General features: G+C 41.6%; 2 protein-coding genes across 7 annotated transcripts in view; one reads left to right on the top strand and one right to left on the bottom strand.

Annotated features, from left to right (window-relative positions):
• Positions 1 to 2659, bottom strand: part of SS18 (SS18, nBAF chromatin remodeling complex subunit) — a 55279-nt gene extending 52620 nt beyond the window's left edge. For 2 of the 5 annotated variants that reach the window (XM_019547205.1, XM_019547190.1), the window contains exons 1-2: positions 2515 to 2659; positions 993 to 1069 (exon numbers count right to left, since the gene is read on the bottom strand). In XM_019547205.1, the coding sequence (XP_019402750.1) occupies positions 993 to 1069; positions 2515 to 2583 (146 nt within the window). In that variant the 5' untranslated portion in view covers positions 2584 to 2659. Of the gene's footprint in view, positions 1 to 992; positions 1070 to 1996; positions 2022 to 2514 lie in introns of those variants that run through there. The other 3 variants (XM_019547198.1, XM_019547214.1, XM_019547223.1) reach the window with 3 other exon arrangements.
• Positions 2660 to 9809: 7150 nt separating this feature from the next.
• PSMA8 (proteasome subunit alpha 8) overlaps positions 9810 to 24229 on the top strand; it is a 20046-nt gene continuing 5626 nt past the window's right edge. The window contains exons 1-7 of one of the 2 annotated variants that reach the window (XR_002103198.1): positions 9810 to 9942; positions 13006 to 13132; positions 16228 to 16352; positions 17251 to 17373; positions 21317 to 21436; positions 21556 to 21618; positions 23493 to 23600. Coding sequence is in view for 1 of the 2 variants with exons in the window: in XM_019547234.1 (XP_019402779.1) it covers positions 9841 to 9942; positions 13006 to 13132; positions 16228 to 16352; positions 17251 to 17373; positions 21317 to 21436; positions 21556 to 21618 (660 nt within the window). In the remaining variant the exon portion in view is untranslated. The remainder of the gene's footprint in view (positions 9943 to 13005; positions 13133 to 16227; positions 16353 to 17250; positions 17374 to 21316; positions 21437 to 21555; positions 21619 to 23492; positions 23601 to 24229) is intronic. The other variant, XM_019547234.1, reaches the window with a different exon arrangement.

Raw genomic sequence — 24229 nt, forward strand, 5'->3', positions numbered from 1 at the left:
CTGGATGCTTATTTTGCTGGGATCCTATGACCCCAGCTGACTTCCTGCCCTTTGGGCGGGGGGCTGGACTCAATGACCTTCTGAGGTCCCTTCCAGCCCAAATGTCTATGAAATCTATGAGACTTGGAGCTCTTCAAGAGAAGACTTGACAGTCACCTGGCTGGGGTCATCTGACCTCAGTCCTCTTTCCTGCCAGGGGCAGGGGGTCGCCCACGATGATCCATTGGGTCACTTCCTACTCTATAACCTCTGAATCTACGAATCCTGCTTCCCTAGCAACCTAAAGCACTAAAAATGAAAAGCACCACATTCCTGCTAATACTACTTTTAACCTTATGTACAGAGATACAAGCATGATCTTTTAGTAGGGCAGTGTTCACAAGGAATGAGCAACAGCAGCAGGAAGGAGCCGTTTGATTGTCACTCTCCAATCAAGCAGCATTTGAAAGCATCGCAAAGTGAATGCAGAAAGTTAAGATGAAAGGGCTTGCGTTGGGACTTTCTTAATATTAATTAACTAATTCCAAATGGAAATATAACCAACTCTTCTTGGCTGAAAACAGGCTTGTCACTATGGATTCATTTACAGCAAGGAGAGGTCACATTTGGTTGGGTGTAAAAGTTTTGGATCCATTTCAAGTTTCCTCTTCCATACTCTTGTTTCTTCCCAATTTTTTCAAGTAATCTAAACCTTCTCTTCAAGATATGATCAAGACACTGAAACATATGGAAAAAATCTATATATTTTTGGTTCTACACATTTTATTCCATCTAACATATGCTAATCAAATTAAAATAAAACTTCATCCGCTATGAAAAACAAAAAATTAATATTAATAAGCTAAATTTATAAATCAAGAACACAGCATCATTAGGAATGGTTTTACAAACTAGTTGACACAATTCTCTCATGGGAAGATTTGAGCACACTGGAGTTTAGTTACAGAGCTGATTTTACTAATTACAAAAATACAGTCAGATTAACATCTTACTGAGAGCACTCCGAGGTCTTCCCTTTATTCTGATAGTCCATTATACACTGGATGAGATGGTTATTTTCATCCAACATCTGAAATAACAAAAACAGAAATATGGAATAAGTTTTAAACACTCTTTGAAAAGGAACTGAAAAAGTGATACCGACTTCCACTTCCTATCCAATATGACTGCTCAAAAAGTGCTTTTATAAAGGGGTCTGTTACTTTATTTGGAGCCATCACCTGTAGAACGCCCCCCTCTTATCCTTCTTCCCCCCCACATTCCATTTTTAGGGCTGTGGGTCAAGTCACTACTAGTTACAGTTGCCAAAGATTTCCCGTTTGAGCATCTACTGTTTTCTTATTTTAGTATTTCAAAAGACTTCATATTTGATCTTTGCTCAGATTTTTTTTTTTTTCATAGTTTCAGAACCAAAAGTCCTCTTCCCTACTAAAAAGCAATGGTGATTTAAGAAGACCAACACATACAGGCAAAAAAAAAAAAAAAAAAAAGTTAAAAAACTTACTTACAAGTTGCCCTCAACACGAAGTGCTTTTGAAAAACAAAATCAGAAATTATTAGGCATTTTATTAATGCTTGGCAGAACTGGTATGATTTTTCTACCGGACAGTATATGTCTTTGGGATTGCAAGTTGTTTTAGTCAGAAGCTGTTGTCATGAAGTAGCACAGCTCCTACCTGTCCACAAAAAGGACTCTTACAAGTTTCTCAGTGTGCGTACACCAACTGCAGGTGCTTCCTCAGCCTGACAACGGGTTTTTAAACCCGGAAGCTTACTAAGAGACATTTTTTTCAACTATTTCAGTTGGTCTAATAAAAGATACCAGATTTGCCCACAGAACCTTGTCTGCCTATGTCCTTAAACCAATACAGCTACAACCTGCACCCCTCCAAAATAACGAAAGCCATACCGGCCAGCCACACACATCTCCAGGAGAGAATTTCTCCTCCCACCAAACTTTAAATTTACCCTGAAAGGCAAAAAGAGGTGGCGATGCCACAGAGCTCACTAGGTGCTTGGCTACTACTGGAAGTTTTGCACCCGTGACTCTCAAGCAGAATGCTGCATCGCCACAGGGCATGCCACCTTAGCGCAGCAGGCGTGCAAACACAGCTACTCACGCAGGAACGTGGGACCACAACACAAAAGCAGCAGGTTTTCCGTTCAAAAAACAAACACCAAAAAGTTTTTTTTTCCACACAGCCTGTCCTTGCAGGGCCGAACTTGCTGGCCCCACGTATTGCGGAAGCCGACGCTTGAAGCCAGATGCCCAAAAGGAGCGGACACGTTCCCGGAGGAGAGGGGCCGCGGTACCTATGAGCTGCCCGCCGGGGGCCGGGGAAGCCGTGCGGCTGTCTCCTTCCCGCCGGGGGGAGCGGAGGCAGGGCCGGACGGACGCGACAGCCGCTCCCTCGGTACAAAGCCCGGGAAAGCGCGGGACGGCGTAGACCGGGCCCCGGCAATGCCCACCCCCCGCCCGCGGGGCCCCGGGGACAGCGCCCGGCCGCGCCTCACCTTCTGGATGGCGGCCGGGGTGATCTCGCCCTTCCCCCGCTGCCTCGGGGCCGCGAACGCCACCGACATGTCGGGCCCCGCGAGCGGCTGCGGCCCCAGGCCCAGCGGATGGGGGCGGGGTGGGGGAGGGGACGGTGGCGGCTCCGGGCCGAGCGCTCGGAGCCACGGTGAGCGGGGGGAGGGGCGGGCTGTCGGGCCGCACCATTCGCATCCCGGAGGAGGGGGGTGAGTGCACACCCCGGCAGTGTAACACGTCTCCTCCGCGCCCTGCAAGTAGCCCATGAGGAGGCCCCGAAGCCGCGGGCCCTCCACTGCGCGCGGGGCTAAGCAGGCAGGGAAGGCCGGCTTTTAAGTGAGTTATTTTGGTGGCTCTACTTCCTGTCCCCGTCCCCCTTTTCTTCTTGGGACGTGGTACATTCCTACCAGACGCTTGTTCGGCTCAGAGTAGGCGGAAGTGGTACGGTCCGGGAGGGGGCAGGATGCTCATGTGACAGGGGAAGGCGCGATGCCTCCCCCTCCTTCCGACTTGGTTGCACCCAAGCTAGGAGCGAGCAGCAGGGAAGACGCGGGGGCGGGGCCTGCTAGCGCCCGTCCAGCTCGCGGCTCCGCTCCTTTGGCAACTCAGAGCCCGAGCGCGCATGCGCAGAGCCCACGCCGGGCTCCCAGCGAACCTGAGCTTCATGCGTCTGTGACGTGCGCGGGCTTCGGTTCTGTGCCACACGGGGGAGGGCAGGAGGCATCTGCCCCACAGGCCTGCCCTTCACCGGCTCCCGCTGCTGCTCCATCCTCTGCTGTTCTCCCAGCTCCCTCCCCAGTCTGCGGCAGGGATGCCCATGCCCCAGGCTGGCTGCCCTGGGTCCAGGAGGCTGGTGTCAAAAAAGAGGAGAAACGTGCCAAACTGCCACGTTCTTTGAAGTCAGCTCCTGTTTGCTAGAGACAGTGTGAGACCTCAGGCACTAGTGGAGACACTACAGCCTTGCATTGCTCAGCCTGTGCTGCCCCCAGGGTCAGATCCAGGCGGGTGCGGTGATGTAGCTGCATGAGCGTTGCAATGTCTTCAATATGAAATTATCATATTGGAAGCTCAAAATTATTCTATTTGCTGGAAAAGTGCGGTAAACTGAAAAAGATGCAAATAAGTCTGCTTATTTGCTTTATATTGCTCACTATAGATCTGCAGTGAGTGAGTGAGAATTGGGTCATCAGTTGAAACATTTCTTTATTTTGAGACAAGTAGTAATACAAAAGTACTAGAAGTAAACCCAGAAGTCATTGATAGAGGATTTATAAATATAACTTTATATTAAATATATAAATAATTACAAAAACAAACCAACCCATAAGTCATTTAAGACTCCCTGATAGCGACTTGAGTTTTGCATATGCTGCAGCAATAAGCTGTCTCAAAAATTAGCATACATTTTGGGGGTGTAGGTTGTTGCTGGGTTGATCTAGGGACACAGACAGACAAAGTTTTTTGGATAAATCCAGTATCTTTTTCCAAACCAACTCAAATAGTTGGAAAAATTCTTAGCAAGATTTTGGGTACAAACTGAACGGCTTTCTTGCATATATACTGGCCTCCTTGTTGCTTTACCATTCCATCCAGGAAGAGCCCAGACCATCTGAAGATGCTTCCTCAGTCTGACAAAGGGTGTGTGTGACCGAAAGCTTGCTAATAAAAATTTTTCCAACTATTTGAGTTGGTCTAATAAAAGGTATCAGATTTACTCAGAGAACCTTGTCTACCATCATACATGTTGAACACTTTGACTATTACTGATTGTACATCATACAGGGGTTGAAACAAATACGATAATTATCATACACCTGGCAACAATTTGCTGCACACACCACCCCTGGCCCCCACTTTGATTCCTGGCTCCACCCAAAGTTTAAAACCAACAGGCTGGCAATAGCAGCAGCGTTCTCCTCTGGCAGTGCTAAGGGTGTCAATTGATTAAATTGCTCATTCATATCCACCTGATTCCTTCCAAATTCTTCATCCTATAGGTGCTAAACTACCCTCTCTCCTTTTAATTGTCTTGATCTACCAGTGAAGCTCACTTTTGTTCTGCTGTCTGTTTGCTGCTCCTAGGAATGTAGCTCCTATTGCACAGCCCTGCAGACTCTTTAACTCATTCCAATGAAGCCATACTTGTTTTTACATCAGCCCCAAACAATATCACAGCCCTTGGTGCCTAGCATATTAGTGAAAGCTTGTAGGTTCTTTTTACCTGGAGAAAAATATGGGTTGTTACATGTGATGATACACCTCCCTTTTCAAAATCCTAGATCCACCCACTACCTCCCAAACCCCAAGCAGGCTATGAGCCCTGGCACGTGCTCAGTGCCACACTACAACTGCATGGCTACTGGGTCTCTGTGCTGCTGGAAGTTACTACTGTACTCACCCAATATTTTCACTTCTTTCATGCTGGCTATGGTTCTCTCTGCTCCCAGAATGGCATTACTTCTGCCAGGCCTTTGAATTAGTATCCTCAGTTGACCTCTTATCTGGCTGGCTGGCTGTACTAGAAATTGCCTTTGGTCCAATCCTTTCAGTCCAGGTCATTCTAGGGAGGCAGAATAGTACAAGCAGATTCACTACACATTTGCCTAGGATGTTTCACTTACTGTATTTAATATTTTACTTATCACCATGTTATCTGCATTAACGTTACCTCTTTAGTTGCTCTCCTTTGCCTTCCTCACACAGTTACAATACTATTATTATTATCTTTTCCTTAGGAATCTTTTGTTTTCACATTATAATGTAAAATTGTGAGGATTCTATATTCATTAACAGTGACTAATCTCAATAAAAATATAGGCAAGATACTGCAGGACTGTTTTAACATAGAAAAGAAAATTCACACTCAAAGCCTACATTTAAATAAAAGCACAAGATCACACAAGCAAGAAAATAAATAGCTACAATGAAAATGTGCCACATGTCTCAGAACACACAACCACACCAGGGTGTCTTCTTTATGACTGTCTTAATGCACTACAATATGCCTAGATATTGAAGGACATATGGTATATTTTCTCCTTAATTGCACATTTCTTTTCTAGTGTGAGTTAGTTTCTATCTTAGCATTATTTACTTGTAATTTGGATGTGTAAATCTAGATCACCACCAAGAGTTTAAAACGCGAGTATATTTTATTCAGTTGTTTCTCCCACCTCTGCTCACCTCCATTTGCAAAAGTATAGCCTCCTTATTGTTATGAAGGATTTTGATGTTTCACATATTTTTTTCTGTCCGTTACTCTGTTTCCAAGATGACAAATAGCGAGGAGAGGTTGTCTGTGAAGCTAACCTCAGCAAAATAGTACATATGACCTCCTGAGAAAACTGCCTATTGGGATTAAGTTAATGGCAAATGAGGAATTTTAGCCCCCTCAGAACTTGACCAAAACTCCTCATTTTATTGAGACTACTTTACTTCTGAAGAAATCTTTCTTCACTTTATGTATGTAGAAACCTATGAACTGTTTCCTACTGAGATCTTGTAACAGTACTGAAAAATGTATCCGGCTGCCCAGCTCTTGGCTAAGTCCACTGTCTCTGTGTCAGCTTTATTTGAACAATATTACCTGAATTAGAAAAGCCAGGAAAGAAGACGGACAAAGAAAAAATCTGTTTCATGAGCAAATAGGCATAGAGTTGCCAGCTAGACGTTGTAACACTATTGTTTTCAAAAATGCCAGGCAAGAAAAATAAAAAATGGGAAAGTTTCAGGGTGCCTTCACCTGCTTGATAGAAAGTTCCAATATCTGTTATAAGCTTTAGAAGGACTCTAACAAACTGGGTGTTATCATGACTCCCCAGTAAAAGCCTGGATATACTGTTGACAATGTGCAGTGCTTATTGTACATTTACCTTGGACAGGTGAGAAGCAAGCGGAGCATCTTTAGAGCTTGTTTTGATACTTTGGGTTTATTAGCTCTGGCTAATTTAGCAAAGTTAGTGTATTTGAAGCCCTTGCCAGGTAAGACTGTTTTCGCATCTTGACATGAAAAAAAGAAAACAAAATATTTTAAATTAACAGCAATAGCACAAAACAGCAGCAGCCAGTTTTCACAGACTGCTGTAAGCCTGATCCTGGAACTGTGTTAGCTGTGTCAGTGAATTCAGTTGCAATGCTGGGCCAGCACCTTGAGTTCTGCCTATTTGAAGGGGTGGGTTTTTTAACACTGCCCAAATTGTGTTTCAAAACATTTGTTTGTTAACAATACATGCAATAAAGAAACACAACCTGACTGGGGGAAATGTCCTTTCATTGTGATTTGGTGCAACTCTTTCGGTGCTTTTTACTCTGTACAAGGGATTATATCAGGAGTAGAAAGTTGTCTTGAATTTATTGTATTCATTGGCTAGTTTCTTTTTGCCTAGTTCTTTCCATTTTGACATTTATGTTTTGCTTTGGCATTTGTGTAGAATATTAATAAAGAGCAATGCTTGAAATATGAACCTATGTGTTCCGATATAAAATGAACAAGCCAAACACTATTGCACATTACAATGGCATTGGTGGCTCTATCGTCTTCCAGAGAGACTATAACAAAACCAAAAAAATCCCTGTGATGCTAAATTTTTACTCTAGTATCTGTCATGTTAGTTGCAAGTATTAATATTTAGAATAAAAAATGCATGCCATGTTGAACAGTCAGCATTAATGGGAGCAAACAGCACCATTGCAGGGAGAAAATCTTTCAGAGTCCTGATTTTATTCTTCAAAAGGGAATCTCCTACTAGTAGGAATATATGCTATAAATAAAGAATAACATAAGAACATCTGATGTAATTCTCCTTAGAGCTGAACATTATATAAGAATTCCTAGAGATTAACATTTTATTTCATAACACACAGGGAAAGTACTACAGTGCAGTGACTTCACTTGTGAGCGTCAGTAACAAATCAGAAAAGACACATTAGGGATGCCATCTACTACCAAGTATTCCTGTAGCAAAAATAGCAAAGATGTTGGTGACTTGCCTGCTCCTCTGAAAGGCAATAGGATTGTGGTGAAGAGACTTCCCTGCAGGGGTTTGTGGCCCAACATAACTTAGACCTATAGCTGAAAATAGGGGATGAACATAATCATGGGATGAGTGGAACAAGCACGCTATTGTTCCTTGTATTTCAGTTTAGCATACGAATGGTGTTATGTATTATAAGGCAAGATGTGAGAGAGATCCCATAAAGCATTCACTGCAGACTGAAACCCCAGAAGTTTGGCTGGAGGGCAGCATAGGAAGCATAGCCCTGAAGCGGCAGAGCCCCCGCAAGAATCAAAATAGAAATCAGGCAATCTGGTAATTCTAGTCCTTACCTGAGAGGCAAAAAGGACCTTCAGCAATCCCTACAGATAGATAGTAATGGTACTAGACACAGCATCAGCCACAGAAGTCCACACCGGCTTTGCAGATTCTTCCTTTTCCCATTCTCAGTCTGATTTAATTTCCCAGTTTAACTCTAACATGTGCATCCTTTTGGCTTTCTACTTTTTAGTTCACTTCCTTTGTTCATATTACCTTTATATTGCTTTTTCTAATCTCGGAAGTGCAATATCATGGACATTTTTACCATGTGATCTTTTGTGATAAAACTTAATTTCTATATATAGTACCAACTCAGAGTCACTGTGTATTTCATTAGCAGATCTTCAAGATTATTTCTTTTGCTGTTAAATGAAAACATGCAATGAAACACAGGAGCAAGAAATACAAAAATAAATCGCCTCAGTGTTTTTGTCAGTGTTACCATCAGTGGTGCAGTTTTTTTTCTATGGGACCTGAGTGGCAAGGAAAGCAACAATGCACTGAACTCCTGCAAATATGCTTTATGAGTATTACTATACTTGAAAAGAGTTTGAGAAAATCTGCTCTGTAACTAAAACCTCCAATGTGTATTTAGTAGTAGTGAAGTGATATGGTAGCTGTGAAGGTCCAGGAATTATGTGAGAAGCCAGGATTTCTGTGGGTGATAAGCTTTTATTGGACCAGCCACATGGCTGAGATAGACTTAAGCTTTCAAAGGTGAAGCAGTCTTTATCAGGAGCATTTATTTATTATTTTCCACTCATTAAGATCCTTTATGTCCCATGTGATTTATATATTTAAAATGTTCAGATAATCTTGGAATTGGAAGCATTTGGATTCACCAGATACATACATGTATATATAAATAAATAATAAATTACTCTGTGTGTGTCACACATACCATAGTGTGTGTGTATACACACACACACACAAATTAATCCTATAATACGTGTGATATATGATAAATATATAATTATACATATGTATAGATGTGTGTGTATACATACACACGATACATATATGATAGATACACATATGTATTTATCATATGTCACTGATCCAATAAAAGATACCACCCTAAGAAATCCTTGCCTTGCATGATTTCTGGACCATTTCAGATACATCACTCTTACACTACTTTAGGTATGTATAAACACACACACACACACATCTATACATATGTGTGTGTATGTATGTATACATACATATACACACGATAATATATGATTTATTATACCAACACATTATTAGTATTACTATACTTGAAAAGAGTTTGGGAAAACCTGCCCTGCATCTAAAATCTCTAACATACTTACAGACAAGGGTCTTTGGGTCAAACTGATCTCTTTTATTAGACCAGCTCAAATCTGTAGGACCAAATTTGAGTTGGTCTAATAAAAGAGATCAAACTGATCCAAAGAACCTTGTCTGGCTGTGTCCTGAGACCAACATAGCTGCAGCCAACACCCCTGTAACATACTTAGACGCATCTCTGAGCATCTCTACCTAAAGGCATCTATACACAGCAATACCTAAATACACTCGTGTATTTATCACATCATAACGCAATGCCGTATAGATGTCCGACACATGTATCAACAGATGACATGGCATTCTATAAAGGCAATCAGGACTTGTAGTAGGGATGATATCTTGTATTAGCCCTTCAAGCTTTTTGCAAAAAAAATATTATTTTTTTAATTTCATTTAAAAAAAAGATATCATCTCTAGTACGAGTCCTGACTGCCTTTTCCTTTAGCCCGATACGGCCACAATCTGATTGCATTCTGTATACACGCAGACCTGTACACACACACGGACACGCACTCTCAGATCAGCGATGACGCGTGAGGCTGCGGCCCGCTCCCCACGCCCGCCGCACGCCCAGGTGTGTGATCCGGACCCCGGGACACGGGGAGGGGCCGATGCGGCCCCCGCCCGGCCCCGCCCCTGCCGCACCACGTGCCGGCTCGGCGGGGCAGGAGCGGGAGGAGCATGGCGACCCGCTACGACCGCGCCATCACCGTGTTCTCCCCGGACGGGCACCTCTTCCAAGTGGAGTACGCCCAGGAGGCGGTGAAGAAGGGCTCCACCGCCGTGAGTGTCCCCCAGGCGGAGCCCCCTGCCTGCCCCAGCGCCCGGCTATGCTCTGCGAGACCCAGCTCCTGCCCTGGGGCTGAAAGGGAGCTGGCCCTGCGTGTGCCCGCACCCGGGCTGGGTGACCACTTGCCCCCTCAGGCCAGCCTGGCTCCCCTCCTGGCGGTGGCAGCCACTGCTCCTCACTGCTCCTCCACCTCGTGTTGACGGCACCAGCCTGGGATGCCCCACTGAGGCACAGGCTTCAGCAGAGCTGACTTTGCGCCTTGTCCCATCTGCTGAAAAGAGAAGGGGAAGTGCCTCACACAAGGACCCAGGGGAAGGGAGGTGCGTCATGCAAGGGCCTTCCTTCAGGAGGTTGCCATATGGCCGCTCTGGTGAGGCGGCGGAGATGGGGACCTGTAGATAAGGCCAAGGAAGTCATTTGCCAGGAGCCCAAGCCCCTCCCCCCCATAAGTCTGAGGTGGCAGACCTCAGGTGAGGCACCTCAGCTGTGAAATGGGCAAACGTGGCCTGTAGAGAGACACTGACCTCCCTCTTGATTTGTGGCACCCAAATCCGGGCTTGGCTAATGACAGCGTTGGGAGGAGAGCCTCTCTGCCTACTTCGTGGTGGCCCAGCGGGAAGTGCTGTATGCTTTCAGGGCTAAATGTAGTCACCCAGAAAGGGCGCAGAGAGATCTGGCATTAAAAGAAACACGCTGGATAGACAAATTGACTTGAGTTACAGTCTGAACATTGTCGCTGGTATTGGGGTGGAAAATTTCATGCTAGACCCTGTGTTTCTCAGACACTCCCCGTGTATTGAAAGGACAACTGTGGGACATGTAGGACCATATGAGCCACAGTGGAGGCACTAGGCAAAAAGGATTAATGACAATTTACTGACAAAATGAACAGCTGTGAGAAGAAACTTGAGCTAATATTTAGCATTCACTTTGTTGTAAACCAACTGCAATATTCTCTGCCAACGGGAGTCCCTATTTAGGTGCTTCTTGCATGAAATGTTAATGTTTGGCAGTTCTGGTTGTGGTGTTTTGTTGCTGTCAGTCTGTCTTGGACTTCTGTGTAAAACCATGTTAGCTCTTCAAATTCAGCCTACAAGTCAAAGTGGGTCCTTTTGGGTATCGTGTCATCCCCAGTAATGAAAATTTAGCTTGATCAGTGTATTTGTTGATGTGGATGGTGAGTCAGACTAATCTTCAGGTCACTCTTGCACCTGTACTGCCTCTGTTTTCACTTGGAGAATTAAGTAAAGGAGCATTCAGTTATCTATAGAAGTGGCTCCTGACCTGGCATGTGTACCACCATTGGTACACAGACAATGTCAGTGGTACATGTTAACAGATTTATTATAGTTACTTTATTAGCATAAATTTGTAGGAGAATACCTTCCTGTGACTCGAGCAAGAAAAAAAATCCTGTTTTGAAATAGATGGTATGCTCTCCCAATCTTTAGAAAATCGGGGAAAAATAAGGATTTGATGCTGCAAATGTTTATACCCAAGTAAGTCCCCCTGATTTCACTGACGTGGTTGCAGGGGTCTGTCTGTGGAGCACTTTGCAGGACAGGGCCCTAGGCAGAATACAAAATGCAAATGGGAAATGAAGTAACTAGCATGATAAACTACCTACAGAAAACCTTTCTGACCTCATTAAAATGGCTTGGAAAGCTTTCTTGGTTCCAAATTGGTTGCTAAATATGTTTTCAGGATTTTTAGAAGGTAAGATAATTGTACTGTTTGGATATACAGTGGAGAGGTAATATCCTGAGTGTATATCTTTCTTAAACATTCCAAAATTTCATTTTATACCGTAACCTTTGACTCTTCCTGTATCTGAAATGCATTTATACCAAAATGTCATAGAAAATATTGGGAAAAACGTGTCACTGGCTACACACATTACAGTCATAACTTTAGGTGTGTCATAGTGGTAGGGATGATGGTAGAAGGCTTGTCGCTAAATAGTGAATGTAAGGGACAAGAAGTTGGGATCACTTTTCACTGCAAGGTTCCCTGCTTTCCTGGACACTAGGAGAGCACACTTCCATCTAGGAAAAAGGCAACTCAGTTCAGCTGTCTTTCTGCTCTCTCCCTACCTTCTCAACAGTGAAAGAAAGCTTTATTTCTTTTCTGTTTCCATTTTCTGCTCATGGGTATGATAGATTTTTGCTTTGCAACTCTGTCTTGGAGGAGAGGAGAGAAGCTGTCCATGTATTCTCTAAATCTCCTGGAATCCCCAGCCTCCTTGTGTTGTTTGCTCAGTGCTCTCTTCTTTCTCTTCAATTTGTTCTCCCCTTCATCATGGTTTGGAGCCTGCCAAAGTGCTTAGCAGAAGCTTCCTCTTCTTTTTAGCCTTCATTAATTTCTGTCATCCAGGAAAAAGGTCCTACTAAGAGTGGGGAGAAAATACCAAGTCAGAAAGAACAATAACATGAAGATGGCAACAAAACTTTTATCTTCTATTAGAGACCCTCTCTCCTCTGCACCAGAGCCAGCCTTTTCTCCTATCAGTGACCTTTTAAGCAAACATAATAGCAGTTTCTCCTCATCTGCCTTTAACACATAGGAGGAGTTTCTCATAAGCATCCCAAAGTATGCCATTGTCTTCCTTCAACAAGGATGGCAACAGTTGGGCAGCTGGTGTGCTGAAACCACTCCCTATGACATTGACCAGTATTTCTGCTTGGAAACAACCACTTATCCACCATATGTACTTGCAAGCTTTTGCGGGGGGACCATGGGACCATGGTCAATGAGTGAGTAGTGCTAGCACTATTGCAATACTAACATCATAATGTGACCTCCATAGCTTCTCACTGTGACATTAGCCTCATCATACTATCTTCTCTTCTTAGATGCCTACTAGTTGGGAGCTGTCCCAGTCTATATGACAGTCTTTGACCTTCTCAGAGTTGCAGATTTAGGCACATAGGTAACTTTATTCTTACAGCTTGGAGCCTAAATGTAAAAAAAGCAAGTACCATGATATCTTATTATGTTATGAATGATGACTCAATTTTCTATGTTCTATTTAACAATTTTTTTTTGTGGTTTAACAGGTTGGGATTCGAGGGCTGGACATAGTTGTCTTGGGGGTAGAGAAAAAGTCTGTTGCCAAGCTTCAGGAAGAAAGAACTGTAAGAAAGATATGTGCACTTGATGATCATGTCTGCATGGCTTTTGCAGGTATCACTTGGAAGTAATTTTGTTCTGTGGAACATCTTATTGCAGATGTAGGCTGTGTAAATGCCTTTAAAGACTTGTGTGTACATGGGCAGGATGGTTCAGGAGATTGGTAAAAGCATACAGAGACCTTCAGTTCTTCATCACAGGTTTGAATGTAGAAAGAGGTAGTTAATCACATTAGCCTGAAGATAGGCAGAAGGCAGGACAGATTGACACCTTAGAGACTAACTGGCTCAGAGAAGTATATGCTTTCTGTCCCGGGGGATGATAAGAAAGGGGCAGGAGACCCCTCCCACGGCATGACACACGCCAGGGACAGCCCACCACAACGTGAAGAAAAGCCCCGAGAACAGGGCGAATTTACCTCCCTCAGGCACAGCTGGGCCAGGCAAGCCACAGAGGGGCAGAGTGCCCATGCGGTTTGTCAGCTGCTTTTCTCTGTGGCTGGGCTGGCGCAGCCTGATGACACCATCAAAGAACACTACAGGGATAAAAGCTGGCGGTGAGAAATCAGCAGGGGGTACGCAGCAGAGAGGTAGATGCGGGACCATCCCCTGGGCCAGATGGAGGCCTCCTGATGCCAGCAAGGAGGAGCCAGAGAGAGATGAAGCAGGAGGGTCCAGGGCCTGATTTAAAGGGCCACACCACCCTGGATGGCGAGGGAGTTGGTCCGAAGGAGGATGCCAAGGTATGGCGAAGCCAGCAAACGCAGGATGCATGATTGGGGAGGGGGCGGAGGACCCTCCCTGGACTTTTGGTTCTTTATTTATATTTCAGTTTACCTTAAAGCCCCGGGGCCAGAGAAAAGTCCAAAGGACAGACATCGATGGCTGAGTGGGCCTGGGCCACTCAGAAGATCCCAACGTGGCTAGGCTGAACCATCATCGAGGCCATCTCACCACTCCAACCACATCCAGGCAGCAGGGAGAAAGGTTGTTGTGACCAGAGAGGGAGTGGGACACCACATCAAAGTGGAGCCGAGTTGTCCATCATTCAGCAGTCTCAATAGGCTGGCTCATGGCTGGGGTGTAGGAGAGGTGGAGCCCTAGGAACACACACTAGTGACAATGCCTGGTGTGTTCCCCATGATGGAAGAGAACTCCACTACTGAACGTAACACTCAAAACGTGGCAGGCGAGTATCGGGGTATCCTTCGGGAGAACGCGACCCTGCGTCACGACAGCAGGGGTCGTCTCCGCAGCAGACTCCTAGCTCATGCTCCAGGGCTGCATGGGAGAGGCTCCACAAAGTCAGATGGGCACACTTTCATGGGTGACAGCCTACTTCCTCTGAAGAAATAGTTTGCAACCTACAAATGCTTATGCATCTCTGAACCAGTTAGTCTTGAAAGGGCCACCTGCCCTCTCTTCTGCCAGGTTTGAATGTCGTAACCAAAAATCACTGGAGGATTATGGGAAACATTTTAGTCAAAAAACTCTGAATGACTCTTGCTTGACCTTTTCCTGTGGTCCCATGTATAATGCCCTCACCCCCTTCAAAAGAAGTTTGGATAGTATTTGAAATACCAGTATGAGAATGGGAGAGACAGTACAGGGCTAGAAAAGTGCATATGTACAACTTTTCCTTCACTGGATCCAGCTCTGGAATTATGCTTTGGGAGTGGGGAAGAAAGTGCCATAAACTGCTGTCATGGCAATCAGCATGGTAAAAGCCTGGGAAATGAGGCTACTTCCAGTATTAATTTGTTGGTTTGCATACGCTGAGAAGATCCTGCCCCCTACTGCAGAAGAAGGCGAAAGCACCCACAGTTCTTTACCAGTCTGATGTAGGGGAAAAATTCAGTCCTCGCTTCAAATTTGGCAATTGATTTGACCCTGAGTAGAAGAGCCAGGGACCCTATGAATGTTCTAAGTACTGGTACAAATGTTAGCACACTCCAGTGAAAAATCCTGTCTTAGTTTTAATCAACATCTCAGTACTTCAGGGGAAGGCAACCTTCAGTAGGATTCATGAATAGGGGAAAAACTCCTTCCTGACCACTGTAGGTGACCAACAAAAGCCCATGGAATTACCAGACACCTTCCTTGCTAAAAGAGAGTTTAAACCAATCTGGGGATTACATATTATTGATTCTACATACCACAAGCATTTTTTTGTTGAACCAAGAACTCCCTTTCGTATCATGCCATCCCTTTCATAAAATTAAGTGCAATATTAAGTTCTCAACCTACACACTCTTATGTGTTTTAAGCATCTGAATTACAGTATCGACTGTGAAAATGGAAAGATTTTGAAGAGTATATCTTACTTTGGAAGAAGGTATAATAAACTTTGGTTGTCATTCCACCTTTGATAATTAGAGAGAGTCAGGTAGCCAAGTTAAACTGAAGTTAGGTGGAAGGCAGAGCAGGGTAGCACCTTATAGTCTAATTTGTTCAGAGGGTCATGAACAAATTAGGCTACATCCAACTTCATCCGATGCTGAATTAAAGATATACAGTTAATTTAAATCAGCAGTAATATGCAAGCTATTTTCAGAACTCTAAAGAAAACACTGAAGAGGGTGTTTTTCACAAATTTGTGAAAAATATTTTTCTGTTTTTTCTCCTCTTCCCTATTTGTTTACTCTGACTTTGGCCACACTTAGTGTATGGTCATTTTTAATTTTTCTTGTAAAATAATTTTTATTTTGTGTAAGTCACAAAGTAAGAGGGGAGGAAAAAAATACAAGGAAAAGGTAACAGGATAGTAAAAATTGGCAGGAGACTTAGAAACTGATTTTCAACACTTTTTAAAATGAAATTTCAAGTTGCCAAGAGCCTCCTTTGAAGTTCCTTAGTTTCTTTTCACAATTAATGCCAAGTGTCCATTAAATCCATATTTCTTGCATTAAAAGTTTGCATATCCTGAAGTTTTACTTTAAATACTGTTTTCTGAGGTGAACTCATTTGTGTTACTTCTATATTCAGTTTAGAGTAGATGCTTTTTATCTATGCTCCATTTCTGAGCAAATTGTTTCTCATAAAACAAAATGCTCTCTTTTTCATAACAGTATGTTGCTTATTGAATAACAAAGTCTTTGTTTGATAACGAAAACACCTTTTATGACATGTTTCATAATTATAATTATTCAGGTCTGACTGCTGATGCCAGAATAGTAATTAATAGAGCCCGTGTGGAGTGTCAAAGCCATAAGCTTACTGTTGAGGATCCAGTCACAGTAGAGTATATAACACGTTATATAGCAACTCTAAAGCAGGTGAGCACCTTGGAGTTATGTTATCTATTAAGACATTTAGGTAACACTTCAGGTAACACTTTTAAAAAGCAAAGAAGCTGCATCCAGAAATCTATTACACAAGAGCAGAAGTAGGAAATGTGTCACATTACCAGTAAAGAAGGAAAATAGGCCAATTTTTCTAGCACAGGACTTCTAAAGAATAAATAATATTTGTAAGAAACAATGATAGTAATGTTTAGCTCTTCTGGGGAGTATCTGCAGATGTCTTTCCCTTCCTACTTTCACGTGTTAAGGGAATAGACAATAGCTTTCCTGCTTTGTTTAGAAATAATAATGGACAAGTGTAGTGTGATGGGGAGAGAGAGATGTGTATCCATCTGTAGCTTGTAATCTGGCCTCACGCTGGTGCTGTAGGATTTTTATTATTGTCCACTTAGTATTGCCCTCTAGGTGTTTTCTAGTGGGTGTGAAGGACCAGGACTCTATGATCATTCCTAAAACAAAGACAGAGAACAGCATTATTATATAAAGAAAATTAAGTTAAAAGCTCCTTTTTAATAACATTTTTAAAATCAGTAGTGTGAAAGGCTGAACTGAGGGTGAAATTTATAAACATAGAGCCTCAATTTCAGAATACCCTTTTAAAGCTTAATGGAACAGCTTTGAGCTATCTAATCAATCAAATCTGTTGGGTTGTACCCACTCCATGTCTGTAGTGGCTTTAAGTAAAAATATTAAAAAGTAAGCTGATTAGTTTTTAATTCCTATTGTCTAGTATTGTCCTATTATCTAGTTGTAAATTAAACATAGATTTAATTGTTGTTGTTCAGAACCTTTTCAACATTTGGTTTCACATGAATCACACAGATAATATTTTCAGTATCTAGAATGTTAAAATTGTGCAATTTGTTCTTAGCGTTACACACAGAGCAATGGACGTAGACCCTTTGGTATTTCTGCCTTGATTGTGGGCTTTGATGATGATGGTAGTCCCAGACTGTACCAAACAGATCCATCTGGCACATATCATTCTTGGAAGGTAAGCTGTAGCTCAGTTAATAAATTATACTGTTATAAAACTTAGTGGAAATCTTTGCATTGTGTATTTCAGTGATTCTGGTGCTACTTTTTATATCATGGATCCACAGACCTTTGGAATCAGCAAGCAGGTTAAAGTTGTTTTGGCCACTGAAGCTTACTTAGCCTAAGAAGTAAAGCAGTAATGACCTTAAAGCAAAATATAAGAAAACAGACTAAAATTTCTTAAGAGCAGTAATCATATTAGTTGTATAATATGTTGAGTGGCTGTATAACGTCACTGATTTTATGAAGAGGCAATCTCTGCATAACAAATGTTGAAAACAGATTTCATTGTAAATCTCTATTTCCCTTTTCTCAAATTTTAACATAAAAATGAGGAATGGCTTGAAAATTACCATATTTATTCTAAAAACAACAGAATGTATTTTTGTAGGCAGTGAGTCAAACTTTCTGTTATAGGTCATTTAAGACTGTCATGATTTGAAATTAGAATTTTTGTTTAATGTTTTTCACCCTTCTAAGATTTCTATAGGATCGTAGGAAAGTAAGGCTGGAAAGGACTTCACACGGTCATCTAGTCCAGCCCCTGCTCAAGACAGGATCATCCCCAGCTAAACCATTCCAGCCATGTGTCCATCTAACCCACTCCTGAAAACTTCCAAAGATATAGATTCTATGTAGTTTAATCTTGACCACTTACATGCTGACTCTGTTTGAAAGCAGATAAAGGTTGCAATTAAGCATAAATTTGGGTTAGTATTACTTACAGCTGATGTCGCTAGGAATTCTAACCCTTGACTTCAAGTGCAAGAAATGGGGAGCAAGACAGAAGCCGGTACTTCAACCTTTTCTACAAATTCTTTACCTGTAATATTCTGCTGTTGCTACTAACCTAATCAGAACTCTGGTAGCCCCTCAGACTGAAGGTGTTGCAAGAATGTATTTGTCTGGTCTTGAGTTGTATTAAGCAGAAAGCAAAAAGAGAGAGGAAAGAGGCAAAAGAATTATATTTGGTTTGCTCACTTTATCTGATTCAGTCAAAACATCTTTCGGTATCAGGAATGTGGAGTGGATGGCTCTGGAATGGAAGGGAGCATGGATTGAAAAGGAGTTGCCAGTTAAGAGATAGGCAGATCAGAGATGGAACTCTTGGGGTATGTCCAGATGAGCGCAATTGGCAATAGGTGGTGCCGCAAACATGTCTACAGCATCATATACTGCACAGTCAGCCTCCCCTGCCACCCTTGGGGTAACTTGCCACATGCCAAAGTGTGTGTGGCATGGGCATTCCCTGGGGACAAGTAGCTGCAGCGCAAGGTACACCACTGCTACTTGTCCCCAGGGAACCAAACATCCGCGCTTGTCTGGACACAGCCTTGAACAGTGAACTAAAGGACTGAGCTGGCAGAAGACATTGTCAGATCTAACTGCTTTTGGATCTAACTGTGCTGATCATGGGATACATCTCTACTAGAATCCCCGCTATAGTTTAGTATCTGTTTAGTTATAAAACAAAAATGTATTCTTTTCCAAACTCAGTGTAAAGGCCCTCATTTAATGTATTCCTGTAGTTTGTGTTTTTTGCTTATTTGTAGATCAGAATTTAATCAGTTTTTCTTGTAAATCCTCAGTGTGGAATTGAATTTGTTTATGCTTTCTTTCTGGTTCTGTTTTAATCCAAGATTGAAGGCACAGTTGCTTTGAGGAAAGGAGAAGGTGTGAAAAGGGTATGAGAGTACTGTGAGGTATACTAGCCCACAGTTTACAAGATCTTTGTTCTGTTTGAGGCTATTATTTAAAAAAAAAACACATAAAAGTTTGGTAGAGAAAGTTGAGTAGCAGATATTATTTTCAGATCAAGATGATGTTGCTTCCAGGTGAATATTTTTATTGATCAAATCTTTTCCATTGTTGTGTTCACTGTGTAACTGGTGATTTTACCAATTTAATTCTTTGTTAATTTTCAACACATCTTAGATCATGGCCTTAAAGCCTCACTGCTGCCACAGCATTTGGCTTAGTTCTGGTATATGATCACACTCGTAAGTAAACAGCTTGAGATATCTGTATTCAGGAATCCTAAGCAGTGAATTGTATCCATAGGGTAATAGATATGTGAAGTAAAAGCTATTCTTACTTTTTCCATAATTTTGGTTCTTCTTTTTTTTCCTTTTGTTTTAACATGGAGGTTTTTAGCCTTGGAATTTGCAGATAGGATTTAAGCAGCAGTCCCAACCACTCCATTTATTCTAATTTCTTAGTTTTTCTTCTTTGTTTTTTAAATGTAGGTTGATGAGGTAACTTGATGCTGCTAATGGAGCATTTTTGCTTTGGAATTTGCTGCTGTTCTTCAGCTAGGTGCCCATCCTATTTTTTTTTCAGTCTTCCTGCTGTGCTGGGACCTGCCTGTTACCTGCTTGTGATGCTCCAACGTTTGCCTCAAGGGAGGTTAATTGGATTGCAGTCCATGGTCTCTGCTCTGTTCTTTAGAGCCAGAAAGCAGGGCAGTCCTAAACACCATCTGTTTCTTCCCTGTCCTGTAAATCTGCTTCATGCATCCTGACTTTCCTCTCTAGTGAACTCAGACCAAAACACACGTCAGCAGGCTCATGAGATAACACAGTACTTCAAAGGAGTTGTTGCAATAGCTGGCAAAGGAGTATAGGGTACACATATGGATTTTAAATGGATTGAGCACTGATCCACTTGGATTCTTCTGGTGAAAGCGTGTGGGTTTACAGAATCGGGCTGTTTTATTAATGGCAGTGTTGTAAACATGGCAACCTTCTGCAGATGCTTTTCTTATTGTGAGTAGTGAAAGATGCCAAACCTCATAACTGGGAAAATGCTGATTGAGCCCTGTGTTATCAAAGTTTTATAGTGAGATCAATTGCTGGCAGTCCAGTTAAAGCCCCATACACTTCCAGTGATATAGTAAGATAACAAATTCATGACATGGGTGCAGATGCTCAAAAGCAGATGTTTAGAAGAGTTCAAGAGATTCACTACTTAATGTAAATGGGATGACATTACAAATGTACCACCTCTTGCATAACTTTTAACCTTTGTTCATTCTGAACAGGAATGCTCCATATACAAAGCCTGTCTTTTTAATTTTCCACTACACAGGGAGGGAATACCATCTGTAGATATTTACACTGATAGTGCTGAAGCTGTGACAGGAAAAACTAACAACTTTATCACTAAGTATCTAGCTTTTTGCACATGAGACTATTTAGGTACATCATCCAATTCACCAGCAGCAAAGTTGTAAGGAGGACTGAAATGTTTTGTATTTTATTCACCCTAAGCATTATTTTTCTCTATTTGATGCAAATAAGTGTGAACTGAACATCAGAAGTTTCTCTTGAAATTGAATGTCTTGGTTTCCACATGGCAAAATACTGAATTGCTAAATGTGATCCTGCTTTGCAGAATACGTCTCTGACTTGCCTTGGCTTTCTCAGAATGCTTTTTTTCAGGGATAGCATATGACATAGATTCTCAGCCTGGTGGTCACAAGCAGATATCAAGGGGTCTTAATCATCTTGACCCTTCAGTATTGCTAAATGAGAAGAGGACCTCAGGGAGGAGAAGCTCTCAGCATGGTGTGAAAAAGAGATTCTTATGTGAAGAGTTTAGCAAACCACTGTTCTCATATATTCATATCCTCAGCTATCTCAATACCTGGCACTACTCACAATATTTTTATAGTTTCAAATTAGCAAGCTTTTATTATATTGTTTTTACTTCTTTTCTGTAAAAAACTTAATGGTCTGAGGAAGGTGTTGAAAATGTGGTGTTCAACATGTAAATAGTGAAAGAATGTCTTTTTTCAGAAAATACGAAAACCCAAATTGCATGTTGCATAGTGATGGTAGGGGGATTGCTAAATCAAAGCTGTACATGAAGTATGAATCTTGTTTGTCTGTCTTAAACAGGCTAATGCAATTGGTCGCAATGCTAAAGCTGTGCGAGAATTTTTGGAAAAGAATTACAAAGAAGAAGCTATAGCAACTGACAGGGAAACTATCAAATTAGCAGTAAGAGCTTTGCTAGAAGTAAGTGATCCAATTCAATGTATACAATAAAGCTTTAGAGAAAAGCTTGTATTTCTTCATGTTATGAAAACAAAATCTTTTGTAAACATACTTGTTTTGATGTTCTTATTGTACACTAGGTTGTGCAGTCTGGTGGAAAAAACATTGAACTTGCCATAATCAGAAGAAATCAACCACTGCAGGTATGATTTATTGATTTAATAGGAATAAAAAGATAACTTCTGACAAAAATTATTCTAGTTGACACCTGTGCATTTCTGCTTGATGTATGAAGTGTCCCTTAACATCTGGTGGTAAAATGTTATGTGACTTCTGTTGTGTCCCTGTAGATTGATAGTGCTGTGAGCTATAGTAGCTGCTGCTAATTTATAATATACTATAAGAAACTGTGTTGGGGATTTTCAATGGGAAAAACAGTTTTGAGGAAACATGCAAAAATGTGCGTGTGTGCGCGTGCTAGGGGGAGAAAAATACTATTTTAAGTTAATTGTTGAAAAATAAAAGTAACTTTTATTATTGTGCAGTTATAGAGAACCATTTTTACAATGTAATGCTTCCTAGAAACATATCGTGACTTCTTCATAGCTGCTGTTTTCATGGAAAAGACAGACTCCTGGCTCAAAAACGTAAACTGAAAATAAGACTTATGCTGTGTTTCATTTTGTTTGCAGTGAACAACTCCATTTTTAATTCTTGATATACATGCATACATAATCTTTTTCTAAAGAAACTTAAATAATTACTTGAGCTGTCTAAAATGGTACTGAGATGTAAAATTTAGTCTTTAGTCCCAAATGCCAAGCTTTCTTTGGAATATTGGAGCTTTCAGTTATTTCTGCTGTACCTTGAAGAAACGCAAATCTAGAGGCATATCTTGGCAATGCAAGCAAAGGATTTTGACTGATTAAGATAAATGATGGCTTGTCCACTGACTAAATATATCTTCTGCAAAATGGCATTCATCATTGCAGCCTGAGCAGCTCATCTTCCTCTCTTGCAGTCAGAGTCACAGCGTGTAGATAAAGAGACTACTTCATTCAGTCTCTTGCTAAATTTGTATTGGTCCTTGCTTGCCCACACATAACAATTAGAACAGCTGCTGCCCTTTTGAAATGTTCCCTTTGAAATCACTACAGATTTACTTGTGTCCAGAGAGAGAATCTTTGCGAAATTTTCCACAAAGTTTCTCCAGTATTCTGTCATGACAGGACAGAGTATCCCCCAAAATAAACTGTGGAACATCCCTGCTAATCTCTACGATGTTTTTCTCTAGCCTTTGAAATATCCTGGAATCCATGGATGGCAACAGCCATCCTTGGCTCCTGCTTTATTCCTATGGGATTTTAAAGAATTAATTCCCTGCACTTTGGTACTATTTGATTTGCATGGTTTCTTGATAATATATGGTAATGATGCAAGTCTCTTTTTAAAAATTGATTGAATAATTTTGGCTTTTTAAAATTGACAACTAATCCAGCAGGAAATTCTGAATACTGAAGTTTATTTATACTAGCAACATAGATGGTTGCCCTAACTTCTGAATCCTTTTGGCTGAAGTTAAGAAAATTCTAATTTTATATGGAAAGGGAACCAGATGATAAAAAACCAAAAGAAATCATATAAATAGAAGTTCAAAACAAATACTTTTTCATCCTCTAGTCCTGTTTTTCCTCTAGGCACAGAAAGGTGACCTCCTTTATTCCTATTCTTACTGGTCAACAAGTTTCATACTGTTCATACTATTATTATTCATACTGGTTTTCCTGTCTTATGAAAACTCTTATACCTCTCTCTTCATGTTATTAGTTTATATTGGAAGAATCCCAACCTCTCCCCTAAATCCATGTTCAATAATGGATAAGTAGCCATGCTGATTTTTTTTACTCTAAATAATACTTTTTTATACATTTTATAATATTTGCACCTCTATATTCTCTAGCTGTAGGACTTAGTCATACAAAAGACTGAGCTTCAAAAAAGAAATCTGCCATTTTATTAGTTAATTACTTTTCCCCAGTCAATATACATTTAGAAAATAGTTTCTTGGGCATTGCAGGTAGACAAAACACAATTCTCTGCATAAGAGAGGCTTTGTAGCAGGATACTGAGTGAACATATGACTCCCTTTTGAAGATGTCATGCACAACACATTCCAAACCACAAGGTTTGTAAAAATGTTTTGATCTGTAGCACACTAAGCCACCCAACAGGAAATGCTGAAGTTTGAAATTCTTTTGTCTCTTGGACTCAGGCTAGGGTCTATATGAAACAAATTCATACCACAAACTGCCACATAGGCGTATGAACCTAAATCATCCTTTCATGTAGACATGACTGGCTTGCTATCTTTGAAGCATATCTATCAGTGGTGATGATGTATGCCTACCTGACTTTCACATTGTAGCTGAGTGTTTAGAGCATTTGCCCAGGAAGTGGTAGACCTGGGTTGTAGATCTGTTTCAGCCAATGAGTATTCAGACTCATCTTTCTTATCTCTCAGGACTATGTTCTAGCTACCAGTCCTAGTCTTCACCCTTCTATAGAAGTTGGGCCACAAAAATCCAGAACAAGAGTAATCAAGATGGTGTCTGATTCACTAGGCCAGTGATGAGGAGCTTGCTATCAGAGGGGGAAAGTCGTGGGTTCTGGTCCCTATTCCCAAGAACATTATAACACTGACTCCAAGGTGAACATGGGCCGGCAGTGTGGGGAGGAAGTTAGGAAGGCCAACCGCACCTTGTCATGCATCCACAGATGCATCTCGAGCAGGTCCAAAGAGGTGATCCTCCCCCT

Source organism: Crocodylus porosus, unplaced genomic scaffold, assembly GCF_001723895.1.
Source record: "Crocodylus porosus isolate Cpor-Errol unplaced genomic scaffold, CroPor_comp1, whole genome shotgun sequence".
NCBI lineage: Eukaryota > Metazoa > Chordata > Crocodylia > Crocodylidae > Crocodylus > Crocodylus porosus.